The sequence below is a fragment of the Mya arenaria genome, chromosome 10, assembly GCF_026914265.1.
Source record: "Mya arenaria isolate MELC-2E11 chromosome 10, ASM2691426v1".
Classification (NCBI taxonomy): domain Eukaryota; kingdom Metazoa; phylum Mollusca; class Bivalvia; order Myida; family Myidae; genus Mya; species Mya arenaria.
Genome location: NC_069131.1, coordinates 40,036,799 through 40,062,906, shown reverse-complemented (window position 1 = coordinate 40,062,906; position 26,108 = coordinate 40,036,799). Strand labels below are relative to the sequence as shown.

At 33.7% G+C, this 26,108-nt stretch overlaps 1 protein-coding gene across 1 annotated transcript in view; it reads left to right on the top strand.

The window, feature by feature from the left end:
• The first annotated feature begins 719 nt into the window (after positions 1-719).
• Positions 720-26,108, top strand: part of LOC128206988 (neo-calmodulin-like) — a 45,745-nt gene continuing 20,356 nt past the window's right edge. Inside the window, exon 1 of the mRNA XM_052909758.1 lies at positions 720-827. Coding sequence (XP_052765718.1) covers positions 795-827 — 33 coding nt within the window. The 5' untranslated portion in view covers positions 720-794. The remainder of the gene's footprint in view (positions 828-26,108) is intronic.

The window sequence follows — 26,108 nt, the reverse complement described above, 5'->3', positions numbered from 1 at the left end:
TAACACTATATTTTAAATGCAAAAAGGCCAAATAAATCAGCTTAAACATCAATGAAATACATAAAAACAGCAGTCTTCCTAGCGTTGATTATATATACATATATACAGAAAGAAAGGGAGAAAAGTTTGAGTTCATTGAATTTAATGTCGCGTAGTTTTCGAGCTTTACTCATAAAATGCAAAAACAAATTCGATAAAAAGGCATGCGAACCACCCTGTTAGTTCAAACCTGTGTAGTTTCAATTTCAAAACACAACGGAGCTTTGACGAGTCGATAAATGCTGGTAAACATTTCCAAAATGTTATGCATGTCAATTAGGGGACAAATTGTAAATGTCAATATATCTGCTGAATGTCACACAACGTTACACAACAATCGCTCGAAGCCCACTTATCATTGCTGTTCCTCTATAGATTGTTGTGGCGTTTAGTAACTAATTGGTTGACAGATAATATTTCCATTTAATTGCAAATAAAGCTTGCAACAAGATAAAGCATGGAACCATCTGAATAATATTTCTGAGCGTTAACTGCTTCTAGTTTGTACTACTAGTATTGTGTCAGAGTTGCCGTATGAATAGAACGCAGTTGTTTGCAATGCTTCACTATGCGAAAATTTTCAGCTCATTATAGAAACATAACTCAGAACAGTTATCTCTATATTTCTATATATATTCAGGGTGTTTCTTCTAGGTATCAATTTAAAAAATTTCTATTCGGACGAGAGTATTTTTGTTAAATGTTGTAAACATACATCTACGAAACCAGGCTTATTCGGAAATAAATTGGATCACATGGATTGTCTTTGCCAAGCTTTACGGAAACAGGTAATATTTTGCAGATTTATAGATTTTGAATTTAAGTAAAATTAATAATTATGGTTATATATGAAATATGTTTAGGCGTTCGTTTGTGACATTGTAATTTATAATTAAAACGGTTTGATATACCAGTACAATTTCAAAATGTATTGACGAGCAGTATAAGTTCGACATAAGAAATGAGATAGCTTTTAAAGAATTCAGTATAACAATGACTCAGTCGTGAAATTAATGCTACTTTTTGGCTAAACCTTACCACGGAAACTGTGTGAAAAAAATCATCATAAAAACACGGACATTGTGTTTCTAAAAGGGGGATTCACAATCAATGGAGGCATGTAAGAACTTTTTCAAGCAAAATATTTTAGAAGTCGTACGATACCTACCAACATTTTTAATTCGCACGGTCTACCTATAATCGTAGCTTTAAATCTTTCGCCTATGGGATCTTTTGGATGATGCAGTCGTAAATTTTCCGCACGACGGTCAATTCATGCGGAACTCGGTTTTTTATAACACTGAATCCTCACAGTTGGCCCTACGACAAAGGTTACGCCCTGCAGGTTCCGTGCGGACGTACAACATACCCAGTGTTCTAAGAATCATACGGACATCGTTCGTTGACCGTTTGACACCCTACATTACTCATGCGAGCACCGGCAAGGCCTTACGGGCTCTTACAATGAACAAACACTTGGAGTGAAACAAATGTCTTTGTTCACAGTAATGCATATCAATTATTTAAAAAAAACAAACGAAATCGATGCTTAAAGTAAATATAGAATTGTTCACTTTGAATAGGAACATGATGCACTATCGATACGTAGAGGCTGTTTTTCGATGATTGCAGTTGTTTTTGCTCCATGGATATTTTGGCATCTCACTATTAGGATTTCCATTTAATTGCGCATCATTGCAGATACAATGTACATGCAAAGAAACAGCACGTCTGAGCATAAGTTTTATTTGTTAACTGTCTCGTACAATGTATCGCAGACATGATAATCCTGCAGTAACAATGTAAAGCGAGAAACCTAATAGTAATATAATTATCCTTTTGTTTAAGTGTCGGTGCTATGATGAGTTTAACAGGTTGGAATCCAATTTCGTTAACAACGGCTTCTGACTTCTGTCAATAGTTATATGGATTGCGTTTATGGAACCGGTTCAAAAATGAAAAAAATGCCTCATCCGATAGTGTACAAAGAAGCACATACGACATACCAATTTCTGGTTAAAAGATGCTAATTCCGTTAAAATTACACCTTTTTAGTAACTAATTGCTTGACAAGGCTTTTTATTTGATTGCAAATAAAACAATTGACATGCAAGCAAATAACATGTCTGAATTTGATAGTATATCACTATAGACAACAATAAATTACAAAACAGAGGCAAGTTTGATCACGTTCAATAATATGCTACATTTCTTATGTATTTCTAATACTAGAAACACTCAATGTAGTAAACGACAAATGCAATAGGCAACATCAACTATGTTGAATAAAGCGCGCTCGGAAACTGGTAACATTTTAGGGAATAATTACTGAGTTTTTTCTTACGTTGTAGGGCGGAATCTCTAATATCAACTAGGTAAATGAAAGCACGTTCGCAAATTTTTGAACCTCCCGGTGTTTCTTTTTACTGGACGTACTTGGCGATACCCCAACCATAATTGGCAATAATACTTTTATATTTCGTATGTGTTTGTTGTCTTGAAATGCCGTTTTTCTGTCGTTCAGTGCCTGTTTAATCTGGCGGGTTTTCTCTTTGAGTGCATGTTTAACCTGTGCGTTTCCTGTGTTCCTCTCGTTGAGTGCCTATTTGGCCTGTATTTTACTCATTGAGTTCATGTTTACCCTGTTTTTTTGTCATTGAGTAGATATTTGGCATGTGTATCTCTTTTTGAGTGTTTTTTTTCCATATTTTTGCCGCTGTTTGCATGTTTGACCTGCCTGTCTCTCGCTGTCAGCCTATTTGGATGGTATTCTTTCATTGAGTGCCTGTTTCGCCTGGTTTTTTTTCGGTGAATGCTTATATGGCCGGTGTTTTCTCGTCCAGCTCATTTTTTACCTGAATCATTGCTCGTCTTTAAACAGGATCAAGATTTAATTTTAGGCCGCTTAGGTTCTGTTATTGTATTATTGATATCGATACTAGCTCAATCTAATTATGCAACTTAAATTACCTTTGAATAATAAGTCATAATAACAAGGCACCTTAAGTGGCATTTAGCAGTGACATATATGACGACGTTGCATAAGAAAGGTCAACTGCAATTCCGCAAGGAATTATTGGTATTTAGTATCATTCGCCGATACATTAAACTTAGACCTGTTTAATGATAAAGACCAATTAATTCATGCACTGCAATTGGTTTTAACGTAATTGTATTGAACACATTCGTAATATAATTCTTCATTTTGTTTACTGCCTGCAACTGTCCCTAGTACTGCAACATTATAGCATTTGTATGCAACGGAATAGGTTCACAGTTTGGTTTAGCTCTAAAATGGATTGTTTTTGTGTTAGAAGGGACACGAAGGTACGATGTATGCATATTTTACTTCAAAATTAAATACGTAAGTGTATTATCTGACATATATATATAAGCTCAGACAATTATTGTATTATTTAAAACAAAAACACAATGAAGCGAATAGTTACAACACTGTTAAAGTAAACGACGTGATTAATAACATTGTTGTTAATTTACCATTCAAATGTGAACTATTTCATATATTTTCATATATACATCAAACAGATTTGCAACAGTTGTCTCAAATCTTATTAGTAATACTGCTGAGAAAATATTTGAAAGTTAACAATAAAATCGTTCACAAAGTGTTTAACTTGTTAAAGTTCTGAACAGTCGGCCTAGTTAATACCATTATATATATTATCGATTTCACCAATCTGCAGCTGTCGTATTCTTGCTTTACAGCAAATTGACTCATCTCTTTAAGAAGTGGAATGAATATACTCAAAAAATCAGCATTAATCTATTGAACATTAGCTCTTTGGAAGTTCTTTTTGTGAGGAACATTGTGTGTGTGGTATTATACCAGCATTACCCTTTTGCTTTAGCTAGCGGACGCACAGATAACCTGGTCTGTTTTATTATCTATGGGTTAACAACTTTGGTATCATTTCGAATATAATGGTTTAATGATTATTAATATGTACAGCAAATGAAAGAAAACATCATAAATATAAAGCTATTAAAGTTTGCATTTTGTGTTTTTTGTTTGTTTGCTTATTACAACTGATATGGGACGTGAAACGTCCTATTTTGAAATATTTCAAGGCCAGTGTTTGTAATATGTGTTGTTATATTTTTGCACATTCGTTTCCATATTTCACCAAAATAATACAGCGCCACCTTGCATTGCATATACTTGAAAATTGGCTACCTTTAAATAGAGAATTGCATGTACAACGGAAACCTGAATTTGTTGTCTCTTGAGGTGCTGTATCGATCATTCAGTCCTAGGCTTCTAAAGCGAAACAAAGTTGGGTACGTGGCGTGCCCCTTATCATGCCTTTCGATGTTTATTGAAATAAATTGAAAAACGAGTTTATTTTTTATTAAATTATTGTCCAATCACCTTAGACTTGGTGGCCGGTTAATATAATGTATTTCATAAAATGGGTTAGAAATGTTAAAAATGTGAGGTTAAGGCCTCCAAAACGTAATCAGCATGTATATTACAAATGGAAAGATTGACCATCCCTAAGAATGCCTTAAACTTTTAATGCAACCCCATGTACATTAAACGTTACCAATAAGAGTGTGGTGGTTTTAAAAAGCCTTGACACCAGATCAACTTAAATAATTAAACAGGTTAGCATGTTCATATTTAAATGTTACGAGACATTGTAAATGTTATGTTGCATATTCGATATGGTTGCATAAGAAAGGTCATCGGTTCAAGTGCAATTCCCAAAGGAAACGTTGATATTTCAAATCATTCAGCCGATTCAGATACATTAGACATTCTTCCATTCATATTAAATAATAATTAATTAATGCATGAGTATTTTTAGGACAGCATTGTATTGGAACTATTCGTAATATATTAACTTATTTTGTTTACTGTCTGGAACCCATCCGATTAGTTCAGCACAATCATACGTGCATGCACTTGAAAAGGACCACAATCTAAGATTTGTCTAACACTTAACTCTATAATGGATTGTATTTGTGTTAAAAAGAAAAATAAGGTACGGTTTTTTATTTTGTCTAAAGATATTAAAAATCTCGTAAATTGATTATGTGTTAACGGAAAAGGCTTGTGATTTTTATTGATAATATGTTCTAGTGATTTTTAATGAAAGTATTCAAGTGAAATGATGTAACATAAAAAACAATTGTCGTTTAAGGCAATCGCATGATATATACCAACTCGGCCTGTTGACATATTCATTATGATAAAAACAATATAACTCAGAAGTATTTTTGAGCTCTTTTGACACATAAACCATAAAATATATTTTGCATTGAACTTTCTACTTTTATAAATAGGTTTGTTTGGTACATCCGGATATAATCAACTATACCTTCGTTATCTATGTGAAGCTATTGATTTCTTGCTCTGGAGATATAGTTCCTTGACAATAAGATATTAGTGACTACCTGGTGTACTTTAATCCGAACTAGATTAAAGCAGATTGTACAGCAATGTCGAACCGTTAAATGGACGCAATAACAGGATAAACACTGTACAGTGCAGTAATTCTATTTGGTCAATGTATAACGAACTTCCATTCATATGTGTCAGTTTGGTGGAACAACAAGCAAAGTGCAAGTATTAACAAAATGGTCATTTTCAAAACATATAGATTGTAAAGAGTATTGTTTTCTATCTATTTTGTCAGTATACACATTCCTTTTCATTGAAATAAGAAAACCTGTTTGCATAACTAATGTCTGTACTCGACAAGCTATTAACTGTATAATGGGCGTACATTTCCCCATGGAAATTCAATATGGACTATCATCCGTAATATTTTGCTGTTGCAATAAACTTTTTTATGCTCTCCAAAGGCAGAGCACATAGTTACCGTTTTGTCCGTCCTATCTTCCGTCACACTCTTGTCCGGAGAATAACTTCAAAACTATTGATGCAATTAAAATAAAACTTTGTATATAGATAGATGGCATTGAGAGGAAGTGCATTTTACAAGAACCATAATCCTATAATGCATATTTATTAAATTATCTCCCCTTAACCATTTGTTCATAATTGGTGCTTGTCCGGGCCATAACTTCAAAACTCCTGATGGGATTGAAATAAAACTTTGAATTAAGATAGATTGCAATGAGAGATTGTGCAGTGCACAAGCACCATAATTCTATCATGCATTTTAAGGTAGCACACTCCCAATGAAAATCTCCACTGGAAATCTTTAATTTAAATGCTTTAGCTTATGTTGTTAAGCACAGGACTACAAATATTTTGAGGGTTTCAAGGTAGCGGTTCAAATCTATCCAGAACCATATTTTTTCTGACATTTTTGGCAGGAGTTTGTCCGCGCAATATTTTCAATAGTTGTTGATTTCAATTGCTTCTTTTTTCATTTCTAGTAAATTACCTTTAAATTTATTTCTCAAACCTGTCCATATCTGTCCATGTTATGAATCCTTCCAACAGTGTAAAATAATGCTGCAACAATTTACCTTCCACCAGTACGTTGTATTAGAAATTCTGCCGTTTCGTAGACGACGGGCGTATGTAGAACATCCATCGCTTCCAGCGCTATTCTTGTTTGTTAATGAAAGCTGTTTAGTTTTTGTCACCCCCCCCCCATTTCCCTATACAACAGTAATCATTAATTCATTCAAAAATGCAATATTTCCCTGGATTGTCATTAAACTACTTAAGATACTGTAATAAAACGTGATTGTGTTAATCGGAATTCAGCTGTGGACTTTATTTATTTACGAGATCTCCTCAAAACAAATGTGAATGGAAAGCTTCTAAACTCTTGTGTAACAAAAGCTTAGGTACATTTAAACATTTGAACACATAAACCCCCAAACTCAAATGAACCAGTTTTACGAAAAATGTAAGAAAATCAAATATTTCCCTACAGCAAATTGTGTAATCAAATGAGACTGTAAAAATACCAAACTAATCAGGTTGCCAGGAAACATTGCGTATTTATAATTCGACTTCAGTACGTTCAGTAAGTATATTGTTAAACAAGGCCCTTAGTATTAATTAAACAACTTTAGACATTAGTCATCAATATCTTCAGTCCATTGAAGGTTATTTTAGTTAATATCCTAAAATTTTAAAAATCAAATATCAACTCCTTATGTTAGTATTTTAATAAAACAATGAAACCTACAGGGACGAGCCCACAAGCCGAAAAGAAGCGTTTAAATGGATAATGGTTAAATTAACTACACTAATACTTGCAAGAATTCATTGGAGTCACATAAGCTATTATGAACAAAAATGTCATTGATCAAAATCATGTTTGAATGATTCACAACAAGTTATTGACTTGAATCGAAAGTGTGAAGCCGTTTCCGTCGATGACTGCACGGACGACAATGCCAGACAATATAATCAAAGTGTGTCGGCTATGCTTCGAAGGCGACTCAATAAACGAGTCTTTCAAGTATACAGGATAAATTGCATTGTTCAGTATTCAACTTACGTTCGTACTTGCCGGGTCACAATTGAATACATATTATTGTATTTATTACATCAAATAAATTCGTATATCAATAATGTATTGGATACTTGACGTCAACAGTTGGAGTAATGATTTCAAACAATTTTGCTTTACATTCAATCGGGATAAAAAAAAGCTATCTGCTGAACTTATAATGACAACAATAATGTCAAACATTTGATAACTACTTAAATGCTAGTTCCTAATTTTTTGTATATGCTGGTTGCTGACAAAATTAGTCCTTTTAGTTGAACATAGCTGGCACTTTATCGCACCGTTATTATACTTGATATCTGAATTACCGGTTTGCGATGAAATATCTTTAACTACGCGTGAATGTCCTTGTAATATTAACGCTTACTGTCAAGTTTAGTTATTGAAATATGCTATGCTAGAAAAAAATATGTGACATGGGTTTCTATTGTGACACTGTTCAGAGAGATATCTCATCCTTGAAAATAACTATATTTCTAGTCATTTATATGTTATATACACACCCGTGCCACGGTGTTGGTCTTGCCAGAAATAAAACTTTTGATGTGTCCAAAATTATAACGTTGTGCGCCCGGTGCTTAATTTTGGACTCTATTGTCACATCAGAAATAACGATAACAAAACGTAATAAAGAATGTATGATATTGCAAAGTATTTCAAGCTGTGAATAAATCATGTTCTAACAATCCAGTAAATAAATAAATGCAATTAATACTGCAAACACTCCCCAAATTCTCTTTTACACGGACCTTGATTCTCAGGAGGCTGTGTTTGGCAAATACGTCCTTATCCCATATTTGTTCAAAACAGAATATGTGTGCTACAATAATAAATGAGCAAATTAACTAATCTGTTTTATCCTATTGCATATCTGTCTAAAGCATGTTTTTCTCATGAACCAACATAATTAACCCTCTTAGAAAACTGTTACATTTCTTTTTTATTCCTTTATTGAAAACACATTTAAATGAAAATAAATAACAAAGTATGCTCCGCCAACTAATCATGTAATCACAATATATTTCCTTTACGGTAGTAGTGTTCTGATAATTTATTCATTATAAAAATAGCAACAAAAGTTGTTTTGATGTACTGAGCAAATATATTCAATCCCCTCTACTTTTTTCAAATGTGTTCATACTGAACTAATATGTACATCATTTTCTCATATTTCTTAATTTCATATTTTCTGGTATACCAAAGTTGTTTATATACTTTAAATTCATCTTAGAAATATGACCAATTATCCAACTAGCTAAAAGTAAATGTTTTAAAATTTCGAGATGGTTCATAAAACCATTCCAGAACACTTTGCGGTTGAGGCTGTATCTCAATTCATGTGACTAGTGAAAATAACAAAACCATCGATGCTTTCTACATCTCTCAGATGTTAGCAGGCTTCCCCTGCAAACGAATTGAAAATTGACATCATGGGCTAAAGACGAGTAGTTCACACAAGGCAAAACGTATAGACATACTTTGAGAATAGAAGTTTAAGGGTAACATTAACTGAAATAAACGTCAATGGCGATTTGAGGAGTTGAATGGATAATTTAAGTGACAGTCAGGGGCAAAGCTTAGTTGTTTCCTTAAAATCAATACACAGTTTTATCGTTCTGCGTGCATGCGATTCAAATGTTAACAGTTCACACTGGAAATCTTGATCTATTTAAGGATTTAATGGAAGGTTAAAATCCTAATAAAGCATTAACATTTGTGCGATCTTGGATAACTCGTTATGGTATGTATGACGTTTTAATGTATTGTTTAATAATATTTTATTGAATAAATACTGTCAAATTTATCACCAGTATAAGTATGGTTTGTGTTTGACCGGTCATGTGTTGTTTAAATGGGCTTGTGTCTGTAGTTTCTATTGTTTTATTTATAGTTTGATATACATGTTTTATCGATTTTTGTATGTTAGAACATGCCATTTAAATTGGTGTTCTGTATTTTTAAAACAATAATGCTAATTGACTAATCCATCACCTACTTGTTTGAAGTAAGTTTTTATTTTAAGATATTTTTCCTACCAACTTTATTTTTTTTATTATTATGTTTTGTAATAGAATTTCGTTACATATCGTCTACATGATAGTTGTAACGGGGCGTAGAAAACTAAACTGTGTTTACAAGCTATTACACAAATACATTTTGATGGTGACAGACATATTATAACCAACGTTGGTCAAGGAACAAACAGGCCACTAACGTAATATGGAGGGCCTTCCCTTAACAGCATTGGCGTATCGTAGATCGTATGCTAACACGATGCAAAGTGTGTATATTTTATCTACCATATTGATATGAAAAGTGCACTATGAGAATTGGAGGGTTCGCGAAAGAAACACACTTGCAACACCCGATCGTATATGCGCAAAGACTTGATACAAATTTTTAACTTCTGAAACATGATCAAAATAATACTTTACGAATACAGTTAAACAGTAAGCTAGAATGAAATAAACTATCTAAAGCATCGAAATGTTTTTTGTTGTGAAATTTTGAATTAATTTGCATGAAAAAACGTTTAAGCAATAACCTGTAATGTTACTTGAACGAATCTTTAAGAACCATCCATAAAACAGTGAGGCGTCTATAGTCTATCAAACAAAGCACACTTAAAAATGGTGTTTACAATGAGTGTCATGTTAGAGTGTAGTGACAGATCAATTTTGTTTTTTAATTGCTGGCCGATTGTACCGGCTCAAAATAATAATTATTTCATTGCGATATTATATATCCTTTCTCTATCAGCAAATTAACTATTCATAATATTACAATCAGGTAACGAGATAAGATCTCAGGAATTTGCACACAAAATATCCATTTCAAGTCTTGAGTTGCATTTTAATTAAAAAAATATAATTGGTTTATATATCGTACTACGGTATCAAATAGTAGCCAATTGAACTTGATTATTGAGAATATGAAGTTACGGGGTTAGTAGGTGACAAGGTTTGGGATATACGTGGCAAAGAAAACCATATCGGTTGAGATCGAAGCTCGATTCCGAATATTGTTTCAATGTTGGTTTAATCTTATTAAACTTAAAACATCGAAACAAAACACAAGTCTGAATATACAACTGAATAAGTTCAGTGTTGGTATACTCTTATTTAACCTTAAACATACACCATTCAATGCTTATTGTTGCTGAAAAACGTAGCTCTAGATATATCAGTTTGTTTCAAGATATTAGCTTCTGTGCTGCTTTATGCTGACATAAATGAGTGAACTGATCAATAATTTAGCCGACTGAACATCTGGGGCAAAGGTCCGTTCACGTGCTTGATCCCGACCAGATGCACATCGCAAAATATATTGTGTAGTGTTTTTCACTTCCTCTTCCTCCTCTTATGTAAATGTATGCTTGTTTTTATTTAGTTAAACTTAGAAATATGATAAATTTTTGTTTCCGTGTAAGATCGGAATATATTCATAGGATCAGGTCCAAAATATATATTCTACGAGTGTTAAGAAACGATTGAAATATTTACCTTTGGTGATCACGAGTTGAAATCTATTGCAATCTGACACTGTAACAAACATTTTTGTTTCTTTTTATCATATACAATAACACAATATGAATGAAAAGTGGATTGTAGTTTTTGCAGAAAAATGCCAAGTGTTTGACACGTAACGTGATATCAAAGATGACCTGGTTAAAATGTTTCAAAGCCCTGTGATTATAAATATCAAGGCCCCGTCACTGATTTCAAGTTTGTACCTCAGATAATAATGAATCACTCCATTAGTTTTAATTATTCACGACTTAATTTCAAATTGATTTGAAACTTGATGGTAAATCAAAATTGAGCCTTCATATGACGCACTTATTTTATTAATTAATCCAGTCTGCTTATATAGAACAACCATTGGTTCAATAACAATATCAAGTACCACAATGGGTTTGCTTTTACATCCCAGTAACTTCATCGGTGGTGCATTGACGGGTGTATCATTCTAAATTAATTATTTGTCAAGTTATGACCTATTATCTGCCGGTGAAATCAGACGCTCTGAATGCTAATAAAGCTGGAGAAATTTTCAAATGTTTATAATTCATTCTTTACTAAATAAGGCGTTCTATATTCTCTCAGACGTGTTTCATTAATGATTAACGAGTATAATTCCGAAAGCCAAGTGCTCCAATTTGAGTTATGTTGCGCTAATTATACATGATTTTAATTATTCCCTTGAGAACTATCAAGCATTCTTCTCAAGATCCATAATTTTACACAGCTTATTTACAGTAAACGACTTATAACATTGTTCGAACGACCGACGTTACTCATTAAAACGACATAATTGACCAATCAGAATATAAGTCCCTCTTTAAAGTATTTTGTAATAAGATCAGCTCTTGCCTCAGCTATGTTAACAATGTCGCAAATTTGAGTGCTATTATTATTTCTGATAAGCCGATTCTCCGTTTTTACGAGATACGTAAGTCGTTTTAACAAGATACATTAATCGTTTTAACAACGTACGTAAGTTGTTTTACAAGATATGTCGTTTTAACAAGATACTTAGTCATTTTAACGAATTACTAACTGGTTTTAACGAGATACGTAAATTGGTTAAACGAGAAAATAACTTGTTTTAACAAGATACTTAGTCATTTGGAGGAATTACTAAGTCGTTAAAACTAGATAAAAATAAATAACACGTACGTCACCTGTATGCCACCGTTCAAAATCCATATAGCGTATTACCTATGTAATTGATTACATATTTATACATACAATGTGTGAAACATAGGTAGCTGATGAGAGTTGAATCGAAATTTATATAGACGGTCCAACAGAACATGCCATTTTGCATTATAGGTGCATTATTTATATCATTTGAACTGATTAACGTTTCTTGGAAAAGAAATACATTTTCTAACCAATGAACCGCCTATTGCAAGTGATTTTGTGTGTTTGTGTATTGCAAGTGTGCACCTTTTGCTAAATGTTAGGAAAAGTGTTAGTTTGAGATATAGGATGGTTTGTGAATCAGTGGACTCATATTTTTTGCCTGATTCTTCTTCGACGGTTACCCTGAAACTACTATCAAAAATACTTCCTCCGTTTAGTGTTTTTTCTCAATGAGATTTGCCAATTTCTGTAGAAAATATGTTGTACTACTGTCATGAAACAACACGAGTTATAAGTCTTGAAATAAAAATAACAACAGCGCTGCCGTATCGATATACAGTCTCTATTTATCTTTAATAACTGTTATTGCTGATATTCTACAGCTAAAAACGACAAAGGTACCAAATGCCATGCAGCCGTTTAATTGACAAAACATCCACAGTTTAAATGAATTATTTATTGATAATATGATTTGAAACTATTTAACTAGTAAACCTCTACAACTTTTTCACTATCAGATAAATGGAATGTGTTGATGTGTGTAGTTGTTCAAATCAATGTAAAGTTGACTTTGTAGTTGTAACGTGGTTTTGCGCAAAGCAATATATTGTTTGTATTTACTGTTTATCTCGAATTTCCGGGAAAGTCCTTTATCTATAGTACGGAGTAAATCAGTTTGACAATGATATGAATACCGCATTGTTTGGTACATTCAAACACCTTCTACAAGGTGTAATTTCTCACCTAGATTAATAAACTAAGTGGCAATGAACTAGTCATGTATTTGGAGAACTTCGCTTCGTCTTCAACAGTAATCCATTTATAAATGTGAATTTAGGAATATCATTTCCATCCGGGAATTTACATGACATCTGGTTTCTATTTCAAAAATAAACTTGTATTGACGAGGCATAATCGTGAGTTGGTCATTAAGCCGAAATGAGAGTTTGCTACGTGATATAGTTATTTGCAAAGCACATATGTTGTTTTAAACTTGAAACACTTCGTTAAAAAATTGAAGACGTTTTAGTCTTTGTCTTGCCCTGATATTGTTATATGTTCTGCCGCTTTGGACAGTTTAAAGCAACCGTGCCATTATTCTGGTAAGACAAAGCGTGTATATCAACGCAAAACTTAAATTATTATCTTGCGCGTCAAAATAGAGAGGCTGATTTGTTGGTTATGACGTAACTGTCCAACGTGGAGAATGGAGCTCTTAGTAACTAATTGCTTGACATAGGATTTCCATTTAATTGCAAATACGCGCAAGCGAAAATTAACATACAAGCCGATAAGAAGTATGACCAAGTATATATATTGACTGTTTCTTACAATGCATCGGACAAACATTATCATCGGATATGATAATCGTGACTATAAAATTATTGTTTACACGCTATTACAAGTTTTAGTGTCCGTTTAAAATAAGATTTTATAACAGTTCACGTCACCAGGACTTCTTACTCTGATACTTCTTATATGAATTGCTTTTGTCGTACAGGCTCTAAACAGGTTAAGATTTTTTAAGCCTTTATTTGATTACATACAAATATAGAAACGTGTTTTGGACAAAACTGGACATACAATGATCTTTTGTCCGTAAAAAACTTTATTATCAACGTAACATTCATCTCTACCTCACATCAGTAATAAGTGCACATGCCAGTCATGGTGAGCTATTGTCCGTCAAACAATCGCTTGGTCAACACTTCGCTTGATTATGTGGTCAACTACGCCTGATACAAGTTCAAGAAGGTTTACGTCAAATCAAATGCTAAATCACTTGGTCAAGTATACACATGCCGCGGGAAGAGCTCAGAAGTCCCATCTACTACTCAATTTCATTTATAGTTTTGTTTGCTTTAAAAGCTAATACACGGGTCACGTCAGTCAAATGAAAGCTTACACGTTCAGATAATAAACATTTGCACACAATGTTTTAAAACGAAAGGGTCTGTTTACAGAAATGCGTATCAAATTTTGCATGTAATTGTAATTTGAATTTTATTTAACTTTCTGCAGACTGAAATAAATGCTTTTTTTTCCACCAGACCGGAGAAAATCGACCTCAAAGATCACGTCCCAAAATAAACAATTAATTCATTGAAAGTTTTATTTGATTGTTATATCATTATACATATAATTTAAATTTCCTTAAACGTCACAGGAAATTGAGAACATTTCGATACATACTGTATTGATATGATACAATGAAGACTACCGGAACTAGAACAACTTACTCAAAGCGGCTACTTTCCTTGCCCCGTACAGTTATTACTGCCACCATGCATGTCATGTGTTGATAATCAAAACCATGTGACGTCATTCTAAAAGTATTACTTTGAAAACAATGGTATTTATTTGAACGTTATTTAACATACATGTAAAAGAAGTATATAAGCAAACACACTTATAAAATGTAATCCATCCTATTTTCGAACGTGGTCGAAGAGATCTCACTGCTCTTCAAGGGAGTTCACTACGTAGAAGACTGGGACAAGCCCATAAGCCAAATCAATTACGAAACACATGTTAAAAATGCAATCTTAAACATAGAAGCCTAATGGAGGATGGTGTCAACTTACAGTGTAGCGCACTATCCTCATCAAAAGGACATTTAACTGTTCAAGACAATATAACTCCACAAGGATCAAAATATTTTGTCATTTATGCAATTCTTATGACGGCAATTCTTTCCGTGATATTATTTATTAAATATTTTTATCAATATATTTGAACCTAACGAGTTCTAAGACAGTAATTGATATTTCCGATCATTAATTTATTTTCGTTAAAAAAAAACCTTTATCTACATGCAATGTACCCAAGCCATCGATAATTTGACAATATTCTTAACAACCCACCAGCAAAAGCTTTTGCATGCAGCGCGATATGGTTTGCAATTATATCGTTTCATAATTCATTTGAAATTAATTCCTTGCTGTATGCAATACGTTAGAGCATTGTTTGAATGAGGCTTGTGTACGCCAATATTCGCTTGTCTCTAGTATATTGTTTGTTTGAACCTTTACGATGTACTCAATTGACTGGAATTTTCGCTTGCTCATGTGGTACTGGTGTCATTCATGATGCTATATTCCGTGGAGAGTTTAAGAGTTTATATTGATTTATATTTGAGTGATATGATAAGAAAATCATCCTGCGTTGGGTGAACTTTCAAATATCCGTTTTATGTTATCAATGTAGTGTTATTTTACATGAATATGTATGTCGAAAAACTGTGCATTATAAGTATGAAAAATACTTGTTATAAAATTGTTTCTTTCTCTCTATCGCTCTCTCTCTCTCTGTCTCTCTCTCGCTCTCTTCGTCCTCCCGCCAAAAATAAAATTAGCACAGCGTTGGATATAACTAATATGACTTGGTAGTCATGTTACTTGATATAATCTGATGTATGTAAAACAAAACCCATAACTGTCAATCTGGCATTAGTATTTGTCCAATAGAGTACCTTTGAATAAGTGAAGAGGATTTGACGTTCGCTCCGCCGTGCTCATCTTTGCCTTTAGCTCTTATCTTCTATTAAAGTTAAACCACGTGTAATTTCAACTTCCCTAACTGTTTAGTTGAAGTTTTAGTAATTGATTAGACAAGCAATCACCAAACTGATGTGAATAGTCCTTACACTAAATTTATATTTATACCGTACAAAAAACTACATTAGGTCTATTCAACCTTATACTTGTCCCATCATTTATGAATAGTTATCAAAAAATCCTGTCAAAGAGCAAACCAAAAGCTAAGATGTACGGATCTGTCCTGAATTTTGGTGCAGATCAATTTAATTCAATGCAATAAATCAGGCATTGTAATTCAGTCACTTATACTCGAAAATGCGAGGGTATATTGCTTCGCACATAACGCTGTTTGTCCGTCGGTCAGTTAATAAAATTTTGTCAGATTGATATCTAGGGTAGGATTGGGCCTTCGGCTCTCAAACTAGGTAGGTAGGTTGGTCATATCCAGAAGGTGGCCACAATTAATTTTGAGGTCAGAAGGCCTTGAACCGAAATTAATATTGTAAAATTTATAACTACACTATATTTGCACTACGGTCCTTAAACTTGGAAGGAACGTTAGTCATGACCACTAGATGACTCCTATCCAATTTTAAAGCTGGCAGGTCAAAAGTAAGGACCACAGTCAACTTGAACAATAAAACCTTGCCTGAACAATATTAACTTAAGACAATGCTTGGGCATACAGTCGTCAATTTTGGTGGTGAACATGACCTTAAATTACCCAACAGAAGTGTAATGCTAATGACTTATTGGATGCCATTAGGGAGCATAAAACTGTGACGGCTGTTGTTTCTGCTTGATATGTTCACATTACTTTGCGTGGGAATCGCCAAATGTCACTCAGCACCCATGTCAGTGAGGGATGCAATAATAATATATATATTCGATAACGAATCACTGGTAATAAGCGTAGAGGGCTAAAGTAATACCAATTTAATCGAAAGTTCAGCCGTGAATCTAAATTTGAATGTGAAGACTAACATGCAATGCAACACACGCAAACACAGATTGCATATGAAATCATTCATCATTGTACAGTCCGTAATTGCTTCTCTCCAAATGCCTCTCAATTTGTTTAAGAGTTACCATCTAAAATGTTTATTAAAACAAGGACGTTTCCGGAGATTGGCGGTAAATCGGTTTTACGAAACATTTTCGTTAAACTTATCTTTACATTTGCCAAGAAGAGCAAATCTCAACAAACAAGATAGATAGGAGATAGCATCAAGACAATAAAAATTTAAGCAAACAAATGCCAACTTTTAAGTACTCAACGACAAGATAAACACATCACCAGTCCTGCGAATGAATTAATTCATCGTTCATATTCACTTTCGTCTAGATATCGAGCTTGGAACTGGAAATATCTACAATTGGACAGGCTATATATAAATATATACAAATGTATTTAAATACATTACAATATATGTCAACACCTATATAATTTGTGTTTCATAATTTCCAACCTTTTTCACCAGCAATTCTCTTTTCATAGCTCGACAATGTGCTAAAATAAGATTTCCATTTTCGAGTGTTGAATATAGGCGGATGGGAGTCCTCGAAGGAACGACAATACACACAAACCTGGCAAAGCTTGCCTCGGTAAAGGTTAAAGTTATTCACGCATATAATCTAATCATGTATTAAACCGTGTACACATACAGGAGGTCAAACACTTTTAAACTTGATCAGACAAAATAAACACGAAGTCGAGATTCCATTTAATATGATAAAACTCATTTACAGTCGAAATCTGGGTCAAGGTTTCTTCAGAACCCGTGTCCCAGAGCGATGTATTTGCATTGGGTATTATAAGGCTCATTTATCCGCCAAAAAAATAGTCCAACATGAAAGCATTTTATTTACAGCAAAAACCATAGATCATGTTTCAAGTATAAATCGATTTTCAAAAGTTTTAATTAAAAACAACAATACTTAATATTGTAATGCATTTAAATCAATCAATTCGATAATAAAAGCAGTAGTATAACTGAGTGACGTTATCAGTAAACACGCGTGTGTAAACATAGAATTTAGCGGATGAAGTTTGAAAAGGCGTGAGTCATTGTCATTGTCGCTTTAAATATGCAAATTAGCATTATAGCTGGTGGATTACCACATGGATTTTGTCGTTTTGATGGATGTGTACATGGATATAACTTCCGTGAATTGAAGCACCAAATATGTTGTAAAATCTACCAGAAACAGTGAGAGTTGGTGTGAGATCAGTGACTGTGTGAACTTGAGCATCGCTGACGCACTGCCTATACTGAGCATTTTGCATGGAAGTTAACGGAGTACTTTCACTGAAGTACAGGACGTTGGATATTTCCTTTTGTTGATTTTTAATTTACGTGTAGATGATATGTTCTTATGTGCCGATTTTTTTCATAATCTGGTTCACAGGAACCTTGCTGTCCGCCAATTTCAGGACTAGGTATGTTCTGGCGCTATGATTAGACGGAAGATAACCCCAGACTTTTTACCATTCGTAAAATCGTGGAGCTGATATTGTTGACACCGACAGAACATCTTTTAAACCAAGTGCCAAAAGCATGTTTGTTTACAGTTTTGACAGTGCGTATGCATACACTTTTCTGTGGTGCGGTTACTTAATTTGCATAGTTATTACACATGTTATATTTACAAACTATTACATCACCACTGCGCCGTAACGTATGTAAATATATACAAAAAAGGTGAAGTATCTACATGTACGAAGGAATGAAATTAGTATAAAAGAAATGCAAACAACCCTTATTATTCAAACCTGTGTAGTTTCAACATCATATTCCAACAGAGACTGGACGAGTAGGTAAATGCAAGCCAACCTTGTTATGCATGTCATATATTAAGAGTGTAATGACACTAGATTCGCTGAATGACACACAGCGTTACACAATAATCTCTCGAAGTCCACTGAGCATTGCTGTTTGTCATATTCCTCTATGGAAATTGTGATATTTAGTAAATAATTGGTAGACAGAGAACATTTTCATTTAATTGCAAATAAAACCTAACAACAAGATAAAGCATGGAAAACTCCATAATAATTCTGAGCGTTAACTGTCTCAAGTTTTTACTACCACTATTGTCTCTGCGATGCCGTATTTATAGAAAGCAGTTCTATGCATTGCTTTATCATGCGACATTTTTCAGCTCAGTATAGAAATTGGACTCGTATCAGTTATCTCTTGACATATAATATTCTGATTTATCTTCAAGATATCATTTAACATCTGACATTGACTATTAGTGTTTTATCTGTTGTAAAATAAACTTGTATTTACCTCGCCTGTTTGGAAATAAGTTTGGATTACATGGATTGTCTTTGCCATGCTATATGGAAAAAGGTATTATTTTTCAGCTTTATAGATTTTGGTTATACATGTTTTGTTGATTTTTGTTTTTGATTTTTTAATATATGTTTTATTTCATAATACATAAGACAATATGTCCATGAGTATACACATTATAAAACGTACATTGTTATACAAAATAAGTCATTGGTCGTAAGACATGATGTGTTAACAGCGAAAAAACGATATGTTTTCTACTCATAAAACATATGAAAAGATTTTAGTATTTCGAACGCTTTATACACATACATCGCCAATTTTCTATTAACATCAGCTTTTTGAGAGGTCATCAACTCAATAAACTTAAACATATTCCGTCTTTTAAAGTAATATGGTTTGATATACATTTCTCGTAATTCAGCATACAATTGACATTCAAGTAAAAAGTGATAATCGTCTTCAAAAGTGTTACAAAATAGGCATGTTCTTTCGTTATATACAGAGTTTGTTTCAGCACAAGTGCTCATATGTGACATTGTTACTTTGTATAAACTTAAAACGGTTTTATTCATTAGTACCATCTAAAGATTTATTCAGTTTTCCCATTCGGTTACTATAAGCTTAATATTACAAATGCAATGGCTTATACTGAGTTAAAAAGAAGAAGGATTGTTTGGCTCCGAGGTAACACAGCCACACCACCAGTGTAAAGTGTGAGTGTAAATGACGCGTTGCTACAAGTGGGATTCACTATCGCTGATGGGTGGATATTCCTAAGAATTAGTTTCCATGCAATGTAATATAGAAGCCAAAATGAACGAACTACGCCCTAATGTCTCGGTCACTTATCCGCACTATATCCGTACGATTTAAAACGATTCTACAATCGCTTATTCCCAGTCCGGTGTCCGTAGTATCGTACTGACATCGTACGTTGACCATGCGACATCGTACAATAGGCATGAGTACACCAGCAAGTTCTTACGGGTCTCGCAGTGTTGAAAATCTGCGTGGACATCATACGAAGACAGTACAAGCTTTACCGGGGCCACTGTGAGCTGAAATCGTCGAAAAGTTGTACGAGGTCGGCAAGGAAAGAGTCGAGAGCTCGGCGAAACAATTTCAACGAGTTATTTTAGAGTTCGAGAAATCCGTGCGATTCTTGAAAGAATCAATGCTTTTCGTACGGTCGTGCAATTTTGCAGAAATATCCTTGTCCGGAGCACGTATCGGGGCTATGATCAGGGTATTATATCAGCGTTCTGTTTTGTCTTTTTATGTAATTCGTCTTTGATCTGAATTGTGTATACAGTCTGTGTGTCTGTCTGTCTGTACGTTGTCCGTCTTTCCTTTCGTCTGTCCATCCGTCCGCTCATTGACACTTGGGGTTAAACGAAGGTCTTTGTTCACGGTAATGGATATAAAGTTTTGCATGCGCACATAATTGATCTCTTCTGTGGTGTAAATGCATGTTTGTTCAACAGTTTTTCTTTTTATGCTGATTTACATTTTACACTAATGTGTTTACGACGTGAGTAAGATGTCTGTTTACGCTGTTTGTTCTGCTTTGCTGTATAGTTTATTACCTTGCTCGTCAATATGAAGAGGATGGTTTATCGGTGATTGCTGTTGTTTTCCTCCGTAGAGATTGCGGCATTTTGTTTGACATTGGATTTCCATTTAATTGCACATCGTAGCAGATGCAATGTGCATGCAAGGAAACAACAAGTCTGAATATATCTTCAATAGTTTGCGCAAGATGCAACGAGAAACAGAATAGTAATATAAAGTTTATATAACACTTTATTACATGTTGGTGCAATTCTTAAGCGTAACAGATTGGAATCTAATTTCTGTTACGAGGAAGACTTTTAACTGTCAATACTTATATGCAATGCTTTTGTGTCATCTGTTCAATAGTTGTATGGAGTTTAACAGCCTTTAGTTGATAATGTACAAAAGTGTACATACGATATATAATTCCAGGTAAAACGGTGTTTTTTCCGTTAAAACGATACCCTTTAAGAGTAGCTTGAATTTCTTTCTGATATTGGTACCAAGTTCCAACGCCATTCACCGTGATCTTTTCCTAACCAATCATATGAAAGAAGATTACATGAAAAACTTTGTTTCTTTATTATACTGGAGAGGTCGAAGTTGAATAAGGTAATGTCTTATCGAACCGAGAGCATTTGTTTAAATATGAAAAGAAATCAACGTGAACAGTTCAGCAGATCATCTTTTTCCCTATCGTAATCAAACGTCTTGCGGATTCCCTTTTTAGGAAAAAGAGGAAAATAGTAATTTATATTCTAGAATTAACAATAACTATTTAGTCATGGCTTCATCGTACATTATCAAACAGTTTGCTTTAATAAAATCTAGTCTAGTACCCAGTGTGATCTTGTTGGTTCAAACATTATATCAACACAGTATATCGAATGATAGATAAACCTAATGCTTGTATGAATGTTAAAGCATCCACTAGACATCCGATGAGGCATACATATTACGTGTGCCTCTATTGGTAACTGTTGTGGGAAGTGTGAGTTTGAGATCTAGTATGGTTTATGTACAATTGGACATTTTCCTTTGACTGTTCTTCGACGCTTACACCTGAAACTACTATAAAAGGGCCTTTTTCCGTTAAGTTTTTTCTCATTGAGATTTGTCAGTTTCTGTAGAAAATATATTGTACTCCTGTCAGAAAACGGCACGAGATACGATTCTTTAAATAAAACTAACAACGTTGCCGCCTTATCGAAAAACAGTCTCTCTTTCTCTATTTTAATTATTATGCTGATATTCAACAGTTGAAAACGACAAAGGTATCGAATATCATGCAGCTGTTTAATTGACAAACAAATCCACGGTTTAAATTAATTATTAATTGATAATTTGATTTAGAACAATTTAATTAGTAAAAATCTACAACTTTTGTCACACTCAGATAAATGGATAGAAAAGTTTTTTGTTCTTTGTAAAGTTCTTTGTAGTTGTTCAAAGCAATGTAAAATCTATTCACTTAAATGCAGTTGACCTGATTGGTTTGAACTTTGTAGTTGTAACGTGGTTGTGGGCAAAGTTATCTATTGTATGTCTTTACTGTTTATCTCGAGTTTCCGGTAAAGTCCTTTAGCTATACTATGGAATAAAAGCAGTTTGACACTGACATGAATACCGCATTGTTTGGTACATTCAAACACCTTCTACAAGGTGTCTTTTCTCACCAGTATAAACAAACTGATTGACAATCAACCAGTCATTTGTTCGGAGAACATCGCGTCGTCCTCAACAATAACCCATTTATTTATGTGAATTAAGGAATATCATTTCCATCTGAGAATAAGGCAGAAATGTTACAAAAGTAAATTTGTATGGATGAGGCCTGGACGTGAGATATTTAAGAAGCCGAAATGAATGCTTCCTAGGTAAATAAATATTTGCAAAGAACATATATTGCTTGTAATTTTAAAACAATTAAACTATCGACACAGAAAAGTAGACATATTAGTTTTGTTCTTGTCCTAATATTATAATATGTTAAACAGTTTAAAGCAGTCGTGCCATTATCCCTTACTGGTAAGACGAAAACGTTCATATCAAAGCAAAACATTATCGTTCGCGTCAAAATACGAGTAGCTAGGCTGTTTTGTTAATTATGGCTGTTGCTGTCCAACGTGGAGATTGTGGCATATAGTAACTTATTGCTTGACAGAGTATTTCCATTAAATTGCAAATAAGCCCAAGCGATGATTTACATACAAGCCGATGAATTTACTTCTAACTATTGACTGTCTCTTACAGGGCTTTGGATACATAATATCATCGTACATGGTAATGGGATGTATCAAGAATCTTATTACTTAACATTTCTTTAACACTTTATTGCAGGGTTTAGTCCGTTCCATTGTAGAGGTTACCATATTGGTCACCAGGACTTCTTTCTCTGGTAATACATATGTGGCTTTTTGTGTTACTAGCTCTAAACAGGAAAACACAATTCTAAAGTCTTATATGATAATATACAAGTATTAAAAATGTGCTGAACAAAACCGGACATAAAATGGCATTAAAGCCGATAATGATTATTTCTAGCTCTACCTCACATCAGTAATGAGAGAGCACCTTCCAGTTATGGTGAACTATTGTCCCTCAACCGATCAACAGGGTCAATACTTGCCTGATGACTTGGTGGATACGAATATCATGTTCGTTCAAGGCTTCAGGGAACTTGATTTCATAAAACTTCAAGAATTTTTCAAGTATGCAAATTTCCGCGTGAAAAATTCAGAAGTCCCATCTGCTTCTCCATTTCATCAATTTTTTCGTTTGCTTTGAGACAAGGAATGCGGGTCACTTCAGTCAAAAGAAAGCTTACAGGTCTCACTAATAGAATCATCTTTTTGACAATCCGGATGGATAGTTTTCCACACGATTCCGATCAAACGCGGTCACAATGTTTGCCTCAATTCATTATAATCCGGTAGCAATATCTTCCGTAGGTCGTATACGAGAATCATTCTATGTAGAAAACAATAAATATAGTAACATCAAATTAGAGAAATTTAGCGCGACTGAATGTTGTAAACCTCCCGGTGATTTTTAACTGAGTTTTCATTTAGGCGTGTCATGTGATGATGATCAAAATAATGTTACGTCAAAGTGAAACAAATCTGTTGAAGTAATATTTTATAACTTTGAAAACAACTTTGATTAATGGAACTTTAATAAAAAAATATACAGACATACTTGCAAAGGAACTTTGCAAAAACTCATAACAAACTTATAAAGATTAAATCGTGTTTGCTCCTTAAAGGATATCACATTGAAGGATATTATGACAAGCTCAGTAGCAAACAATAAAGATAAACATGTTTAAAGACCTAATATCAAATATACGCTCATACGAAACGAGAAACGCACAACGTACAAAACACCACAGACATACCACACATGTATAAACTATATTTATTAGCAACTGAATGAGTTAAAGCATTGGAACGGTCAGTGAAACAGGTGCGGTTTAAACTAGTTAATGAATTTTCAACGTCACAATTGCTCCAAAATTAGTGATAATTGTACTCTTAAAACTACAAGCCATGTCGAAGTCGGCATCAACTTGAGGATATTTAGGCCGCATTCTTAAACGGATACATTTTCCTGACTTTGTTTTGGACAGTTTATTGCAATTTGATCATCAGAAAAAAAAAAATTCTAATTGTGCAAGACAAATTTTATCTACAAGAAACCCACCTTGTTGTGTCATTTATGAATTATATATGACACCAGGACTTCTATGTGATATTATTATTATTTTTATAAATGTTTTTGACCTTAAAACGTTCTTTGCCAGTAATCAATATTTTCAATAAGTTATTTATTTTCGTACATATTTACCATAATGCCATCAGTAAAAGGCCAAGCCATTGATAATTAGACAATATTCTTAACAACCCGCGAACAAAGGTACTTGCATGCAGCGCGATATTTATATCGTGTCGTAATACATTAGAAATTAATCCGGTGATACTTGTGTACGACAATCTCTACTCGCCTCTTTTATAGTGTTTGTTTGAACATTTACGATACTTGTGTACGACAATCTCTACTCGCCTCTTATAGTGTGTTTTTGAACATTTACACTGTAATCAGTTGAATTGTATGATCTCGTACTTATGCTACTGGTGCCATTAAAATGCAATTTTCAGCTGAGAGTTTAAGGGGTTATATTAATCTAAAGTTGTGTGTTAGGATAAAAAAATCCTCATGCGTTTGTATCAAATTGAGCAACTACGGGAGCGTTAATTCGACTTTAAAATGTTCATTTCATGCTATCAACCTTGTGTTTTTTCATGAGCGCTCTTTTTCTATGAAATAACGCTGGCTGAGTGCATTAAGTTAAGACAATATTCTTCGTCATAAGGATGTCTTTAAGATAAAATGTATACACTTAAATCAGATGTTCCTTAAACGTTGCCATACTTTCAGGTGAAAATGTTTTTTTTAAATATTTATGAAAACAAACTCAAATTAACCAGTGCTATTATTAACATGACGCCAGGCTTTTTCATTGTTGACAAGGTACACATAATGTTTCACTGTTTTATGTGAACGTCTTCATTTTTGGAAAATTAATTGCCCGACCGACCTTCCTTGGAATATGCAGTTTATATTGAATTAAACATTCTTAGAGATAATGAATAACAGTATTCAGTTTAAATGTACTTTCGGGGTCGTGCACTTGTTTATTTTTTTCTATCTTCGTGTCGCTGGTTTCACAAAATAAGTGCTGAAAATGATGCTGATGTAGACCCCAACGACATGCAGTTTGGGGAGTATATAGGAGTTAGCTAGATGGTTTGTCGGTCGGTTTGTCTGTTTTGTACTGCTAATAGCAAACTCATAAAGGGGCAACGGATTCAAATAAGTAGATGTCAAGTTGGACTTTTTATACAAACCATCAATTTTGACCCCTTTTCAAATTAGCATGCGGTAGGACGGTGTGTATGTAGCTTTTTATTTCTTCCGGAAATTAACTCATGGAAAAGACGGATTTATCGTGTTTATCGTACACATTAACAGTAAACACAGTGAAATAAAGGTCAAGTTCGGCAACAAATTATTAATTATTTCCGTCCCCATTTCAACTTAGAATTTGCATAAAACGCCGTCCGGGATATAACTTATGACATGTACAATTGATTTAAATGTATTTTTGTACACGGATTTAACACTATAAAAATCACGTCATGCCATTCTTTGGTTACAACGCACCAATGTCTTGAGTATATCCTAAAGCAAATAATTTTCACCATTTCTGACTGATATTGCAACCTATGGCTTTAACCTTAAAAGAACGCAATCGCTATGCATACAAACAATTTAAGACAACTA